General features: G+C 39.4%; 1 protein-coding gene across 1 annotated transcript; it reads left to right on the top strand.

Moving 5' to 3' along the window:
• Positions 1 to 276: 276 nt before the first annotated feature.
• Positions 277 to 7,771, top strand: Oog1l1 (oogenesin 1 like 1). Its single transcript, XM_063261357.1, has 2 exons — positions 277 to 305; positions 7,009 to 7,771. The coding sequence occupies exons 1-2, from the start codon at positions 277 to 279 to the stop codon at positions 7,769 to 7,771; spliced, it is 792 nt and encodes a 263-aa protein (XP_063117427.1).
• The last annotated feature ends 200 nt before the right edge of the window (positions 7,772 to 7,971 follow it).

Raw genomic sequence — 7,971 nt, forward strand, 5'->3', positions numbered from 1 at the left:
GGTGCTTGTGTATCCCGACAATAAACCAAATCCTCTTGCTGATTGCATCCTGTGGTCTCGGTCTGGTCATTGAGTTGGAGGGTCTCCATCCCGAGGGAAAGTTCTCCCTGAGAACTTTTCATTCCCATTCTACAAATTCCCTTTCCAGGATGTATTAATGAATGTTTTACTGCTGTAAACAGACACCATGACCAAGGCAACTCTTATAATGGCAAAATTTAGTTTTGGTTGCCTTTCAAGTTCAGAGGTTAAGTTCATTATCATCAGATTGGGAGCATGGCAGCATCAAGGACGGCATGGTACAGGTAATGAATGTTCTACATCTTCCTCAGAAGGCCACTAGGAGATGACTAATTCCCATGTATTTAGGACATGTTTACATATTCCAATGTCTGGAATCCACACATGATCTTCCAGGATCCACCAAAGGCCTTGCTTCACATCTCTAGCTCTGTCATCTGGAGCACTCTAGGCTCTTGTTGACTCCACTCCACTCTTGCAGTTCTTCTTAGTGGTCATCCCATGATTCAGGCATCTCCAATATACTGGGGTCTTCCGCTATATCTAGGCTTAACCAATAGTTTCTCATAGGCTCTCTTTGCAGTGTCAAACTTTTACTTTAGACCTGGGACATCAACTGCAGCTGAGGCTATATCGTCACCAATGCCTTCTCTGGCTAGTCACAGTGCCAACCCTCTGCTGAGCTCCATGACCACTTCGTGGCTTCAAAACTAGTATCGCTTGGGTGATCCTTACACATTATCAAGTTCAGTTGCAACATGAGATACAACCTTGGCTGTATTTGGAACAAGGCTTGTTTGTGATCTCAGAAAACACTTCCTAGAAAATTTCACCCCAGTGAAGCTTGCATCTTCTTAATCACTCCTAGTTTCATAGCTCCAGCTACCTAGCATCACTTGTCCCAGAAGTACTCCCTTTTCTGAATTCTAAAGTGAGAGCCTCATGGGTGAAGCTGCAGAGATCTACTGCTTGCTGGGACTGGAACCTGGTTAACCCCTTTATTCTATTACCATGCTTCTCCCTTACTGCCTAAGGTTAGTTGTCCTGGAATTTCCTCTATAGTTTGACCTTGAACAAAAAGATCTGTATGGCTTTGCCTCAAGAATGTTGGGATTAAAGGCAACTAACACCATGCCTGAACTTAAGCTTTGCTTCTCTTAGACCTTGCTCTATCCCAAGCTGGCCTTTGACTCAGAAGTCTGCTTATCTTTGTTTCCTGGAATTAAAGGTGTGTTGCATCGTGCTAGGGCCCAACATTTAGGGTAGCTTTTCAAGGCCACTGTCCCTCTAGATCTGGATCAAGAACCTGTGACTTGCAGCCTCATGGATCATAATCATTTCTTGTATGTAGTTCATTCTAGAGTAAAAGTCCAAACTATCCTCTTTTCAACCGCAAAAACAAACAATAAGCTTACCTGGGTTGGAGCTTGCCCTGCTAACACAACTCCCTTAATCTTCTTTATCTCCGTGAATGCAGGATTCAACTCCATTTTACTTCCTGGTGCCTCTCTATTATTACTTGAACCGTACATTTTGTATTTTTTCTTTTAATGCTTGCTCTGCCTGATCAGAATGGTGTTTATGAGATTAACCAGAGAACATAGTTTCTGCTAGATTTTTGAGGCTTCCTTTGCCAGTCCAATTAATATGAATCTCTTTATTTTAGCCTTAGGCAAACTGTCAGCCAAAGGAAAAATAAGCAGCCACATTCTTCACCATAATACTGCAAAAGCAGTCTTTAGGACACATACCTATAATGGTCTCAACTGACACTTCGTGGGTCAGGTCTACACAGTTTAAATTATTCTCAGCAAACAAGTGTTCCTTATTACTAGTAGCAAAGCCCATTAGGCTCACTTAAAGTGTTCCACTGTTTTCCAAATTCCAAGTACCGAAATCCATATTCTTCTAAACAAAAGTATGGTAGTGTGGTCATGCCAATCACATCAACACTGCAATCCCTGCTACCAACTTCTGGCTCGGTAGTGCATCTGTAACACTCTCTGGGAGAAAACTGAGAGACATGGGTATCATACAATTTAAAACGACACCTGCAAAGTCCAGATGTTTGGACATCTGACAATCATTGTTTCACTGGGCAAAGGTCTCATAGTTTGAGTATGAGAAACAGCATGCAGTGATGAACAGTGACTCTTAGGGAACTGTCAGGAACCTAAGGAAAATCCATGAGTTACGATACATCATAGTGGTAATTTGGCCTAGAGGTAGAGGGGAGCAGAACCTAGTCTTGGGGTCAGAGTGACCATGGGATGGCACTGAGCTCCTAGTTTCTAGCCTATTAGAAACTGTTGATGTCCAACCAGTCTAGACTGATGCAGATCACAACGAAGGTTGGACCCTATTATTGCAGAGTAGTCAGCTTGTGTTAATCAGTGAGAATCAGAGACCCAGGGCTTGCCATTATGCCAGGAGGGTACACAATGTATGATTGGGTATGATTAAAAGGTCTGTAACATTGTTAAAAGATTTAGCTTGGGGTTGTGGATTTAGCTCAGTGGTAGAGCGCTTGCCTAGGAAGCACAAGGCCCTGGGTTCGGTCCCCAGCTCCGAAAAAAAGAACCAAAAAAAAAAAAAAAGATTTAGCTTAAAACAGATACCTCAGGGTTGGAATCATTCTAAACAACAACACGTGACATGAGCCAACCCAGGGAAACAGGTCTCTAAAGATACCTCTAATTTGGGATAATATTTTATGTAATTCCTGTTCCAGAAACCAGACTTATAAAGCATAGGATTTAAAACAATGTCTCTTTAATGAGGTATTAAAAGCTGCCCTGTTATGCATTCATATTTAAGAACTGGCGGCCAAACTTTTTAACACGAAAGCAATACACTTGGTATTGATTTTAGTGAGAATGGATTGTTTATACTGTTGAAAATTGGGATTTCTTTCCAACATTATGTTTATGCTCTGTGGAAAAGAAACTTAAAAATTGTAGTTAAACTGCCATGTGCCATTAGCCTGAGTTTACAATTCGATGACATACCCAAGATTTTAAATCATCCATACTTGTAATTAAGAAAAAATCAGGCAAGTGGCGATTTACAAAAGGTTAATGAAATTAGGAACACATGGGAAGATTACAACCTGGCTTACCTACTCCAGCTGCCACTCCAAAAATATGTATAAAATTATTACATACATAAAACATTGTCTTTATACTATGCCTTTGCATCTTCATGATTGTAAAAGGTTTGCATTTAGTGTGTCTTCTTGTAATTTTTAAAGAACACATGAAGCAATACCATTGGAAAGTTTTGTCTCAAGGAATGGCCAATAGCCCTACATTATGTCAAAAATTTGTTTCTGCTTCAATATGAGAACTTAGGATTTCGAATCCTTTAGTGTGTATTATTCATTATATGAATGTTTTATTAGCTGATACCTCTGAAGGAGTGTTACTACAAGCCTTTGCACTTATACAACAAGCTTTACAATCTTTGGGATTAGTTGTTGCTCCACAAAAGATTCAAAGGCAATATCATTTTCAATATTTGGGACCTCAGTTATATCTTAAACAAGTTGTGGAGCAGAAAATTTGAATAAAAAGAAGATAGTTTACTTACTTTAAAGAATTTTCAAAAGCTGTTGGGAGGTGTTAATTTTCTAAGAGCTCACCTTAAATTCCCCACAGGAGGACATAAGCCTTTGTTTGGTATTCTCTAGGGGGAGGCAAATCCTAATTCCCTTGGACAATTAACTGATGAGGGACAAATAGCTTTGCAGAAAACAGAGACAGCTATTAGCCACCAACAGATACATTATATAAACTATGTCCAGTTGTTGGCTGGTTCACAGTAGTTCTTTGACAAAAGGGACCATTAATGTGGATTCATCTTTCTTCATCTCCAAGTTAAGATTGAACACCCTATTGTGAAGCTATTGGTGTGTTAATACAGGGCTATAGGATAGATTCATGAAAATCCTTTAGGGAAGAACCTAAGAAAATATTTATTTCTTATTCCAGACAGCAATTAATTGGGTATTGCAGGATACTGATATTTGGCCTATTTCATGTCTAAATGTTTTAGGCAAATTTGATAATCATTATCCAAAAACCAAGTTGTTAGAATTTGCCTCTATGCATGCTTTTGTATTTCCTGTAACTTTATATGGTATTTACATCTCATGGGAAGGCAACATATGCATTCAGATCACGTGTTTATTCCCTTGAGTTCCCCCCCTGCTTCAGCACAAATAATTGAATTACGTGCTGTAGCCACTGCTTTGGAAAGGTTTAAAAATCAAGCTTTTAATTTATATACTGATAGAAAATATAGCTCGTGGTTTAAGATTGCTTGAAATTGTTCCTTTTTTATATACTGCTAATTCTCAAATTTTACAATTATTTATAGAAATACAACTCAATTCAAGAGAATATACCATTTCATACCTTATAGGACACTTAAGAGTTCATTCTGGATTGCCCAGACACCTTAATGAGGGCAAAGCCACAAAAGATTTACATATCAGGAAGATTATATATATATAGGCCTTACAAAGAAACAATTAGTCAAACAATCTCATTCTTTACATCATCCAAACAATAATGGCTTGAGACAACAATTTGGTATTTCTAGAGAATGCACACATCGCATTGTAAAGACTTGTCCTTAATGTCCTCAGTTTCTTCCTGTACCACTTAATGGTGTTAATCCTCGATGTCTCTTACCTAATCAATTATGGCAAATGGATGTTACTCCTATTTCTGATTTTGGAAAATTAAAATACGTACATGTGACTATTGATACCTTCTCAGGCTTTGTAGTTACAGCTAACAGGAGAGGCAACTAAAAATAAAGTTAGTTATCACCTTCGTTGGTTTTTCTATTCTGGGTGTTCCAAATCAGATTAAGACAAATAATGTAATTGGCTATTGCAGTCATGCATTTAAGATGTTTTGTTAACAATTTAATATTACCCATATTACTGGGATTCCTTATTATCCTCAAGGACAAAGTATTGTGGAACACTTCCATGAAAATTTAAAGCAATATCTTCATAAAATAAAAAAGGCAATTATAGGGGTTGGGGATTTAGCTCAGTGGTAGAGCGCTTGCCTAGCATGTGCAAGGCCCTGGGTTCGGTCCCCAGCTCCGAAAAAATAAAAAATAAAAAAGGCAATTATATCCCTGTACACCACAAAATTATTTAAATCATGCTCTTATTTAAAAATTTTAAAATTTGGATGCCAAGGAACTCTTTGAGTGTCTATGGCACCCTACAACTAGGCATACTTATACCTAGGTGAAATGGAAAGATCCACTTACTGGCATATGGCATGATCCCACTCAGGTATTAATATGGGGAAAAGGGCATGTTTGTGTTTTTTTTTCTGCAAGATGCTGAAGGAGTGGGCTAGCTGCCAGAGAGGTTAGTGGGACATGCTGATGCTGAGACAGAGTGATGCTAATCATGGGCTCGCAGAGTATCCTGACAATGATGATAGGGAAGCTGTATTGGGCCTACGTCCTTGACTCTGCCCCTTTTACATCCAACGGTATGGGAAGGCTCAGAAGTAGTGCTAACAGTAAACAACACTAAGTTGATGGACATGCCTGATGGAGGAGATTTCACTACTAGTAGAGAAATTAATTACCAAGGATTGGAAACTGGTATCTCCATATATTTTTCAAAGCAGAATGCTAGTGGATATCTGAGAGTATCTCCTGCTATATTGTGAGGAGAAGATCTTGACTCACACAGAGATGGTTCAAATGGCATTTGAATAACTTTACCCACTGGCCTAGAGGCTGAGGGATACAAGGCACTAAAACATTTTCCACGTTGTGGAATGACAGAATGCACAAATATCACAGTTCCCTGGAAACGATGTGTGGAGAATAAGTCTGTGCTTTATTGGACCTCAAGATTTTGGACTGGTCGGAATATAGAGGAGTTGCTAGTATGACTAACTATGCTATTGTCTCTATGTCTTCGCCTATCCTCCCCTCATCAGCATTGTGTGCCTGACTCCAGTGGAGTCACACAGGTTATCAACAAGGATACTATGGAAGTTAGGTGCTGTCTTATACGATGTGCGTGCTCAGCCTGAAAGATCAAGTACAGCTTGTATGAAAATGCCTACTGCGCCATGTGTTTGCATGCCATATGTCCTATTGGTAGGAAATATTAGCATTATTCTGTATTCTGAAAATAATAATTTTGATATGTCTTGTGTTGACTGTAATTTGACTAATTGTGTTTTTTTTTATCTTGAACTACAAAATTTTTAATTTTTTCTTTTTATTTTTTCTTCCATTTTTATTAAATTGGGTATTTCTTTTTTTTTTGTATTAACTTAAGTATTTCTTATTTACATTTTGAGTGTTATTCCCTTTCCCGGTTTCTGGGCCAACATCCCCCTAACCCCTCCCACTCCCCTTCTTTATGGGTGTTCCCCTCGGCATCCTCCCCCCATTGCGGCCCTCCCCCCAACAATCACGTTTGCTGGGGGTTCAGTCTTAGACCCTGGACTCTGACCTCATAGGTAGCAATGAATATCCTAGTAAGATCACCAGTGGAAGGGGAAGCCCTTGGTCCTGCTAAGACTGAACCCCCAGTGAACGTGATTGTTGGGGAGAGGGCGGCAATGGGGGGAGGATGGGGAGGGGAACACCCATAAAGAAGGGGAGGGGCAGTGGTTAGGGGGATGTTGGCCCAGAAACTGGGAAAGGGAATAGCACTCGAAATGTAAATAAGAAATACTTAATAAAAAAAAAGTAATAAAAATGTAAAAAAAAAAAAGGAAAAAAAATAACAAGAGGAAGTTACTGAATGTTGTTTAAAGTAGGCAGTCCTTTTTACATGCAGCATACCATCCTGATATATTCATTGATGCGGTTTCTTGCCATGGCCAGATTCATACCTATGGTGATATCCACAGGCCTCAGACTAGAATGCTGAGTTGTCTGAGTAGATAACAGAAAGCCATGTCCTGGGGGTTGACTCAATAAATGTCAAAGTGTGTTTGGGAGAAGTTTTATCTGTTGGGCATCCAATCCTATCAACCCACTTCAGCACCATTTGCCAGAAAGCAATCTTTGTTTTTCTCTCCCTAGGTACCTGAAGAAGCCCTTGGAGATACTTTACATGGCCAACTGTCCCCTCTCACAGTCAGACTTGGATTATCTGACCTATTGCCTGAATATTTTTGAGCTCAGATGTCTGACCCTTATTAATGTTAATTTATGTTATTCACTCCTTGAGCCTCTCGGGTTTCTACTTGAGAGAGTTAGACATACACTAGAATGTCTAGAATTGAAATCATGTCATATGGGGGAATCTCAGTTCAATGCCTTGTTGCCTGCCCTAAGCCAATGTTCTTGCCTCACAGAAGTCAATTTCTATGATAGTGAACTCTCCCTGCTTTTCCTGAAACAACTTTTATACCACACAGCCAAGCTGAGTCAGTTGACCGATGAGATGTACCCTGCCCCTTTGGAGTGCTATGATAATGGGGATGTAATACTAACACACAGATTAGAAAAATTTTGTCCTGAGCTCCTGGATATACTCAAGGCCAAAAGACAGCCCAAGGAAGTCATCTTTGCTACAATGCAATGTTCTAAGTGTGGTGGGAGACAAAATGTTGCCTTTTTGAAAAAGATCCACTTTAAGGGTGATTGTGGAACAGAGAAATGGAACTTAGTATTGGAGATTGATAAAATCTTAAGGGAATGTCCTTTGCAGAAAGGAGCATGGATGTGTAATCACCTAAAGGTCTGAGATACACTAAAAATGCAAAATCTTCTCGGCAGGTGAATGGATGTTGTATCTGCAGAACGTATCAAGCACTCTTTCCTCCTCTAGGATTATTGTAGTTTGAGTGTGTAACAATATAGGCACACTTTCATGAGGAGATTGTCCTCCTCTGTTGACTCAATAGAATAAATGTGTTGAATATCTGGGTTGCTGATTAGTCTCCA

The sequence above is a fragment of the Rattus norvegicus genome, chromosome 5 (assembly GCF_036323735.1).
Source record: "Rattus norvegicus strain BN/NHsdMcwi chromosome 5, GRCr8, whole genome shotgun sequence".
Lineage (NCBI taxonomy): Eukaryota > Metazoa > Chordata > Mammalia > Rodentia > Muridae > Rattus > Rattus norvegicus.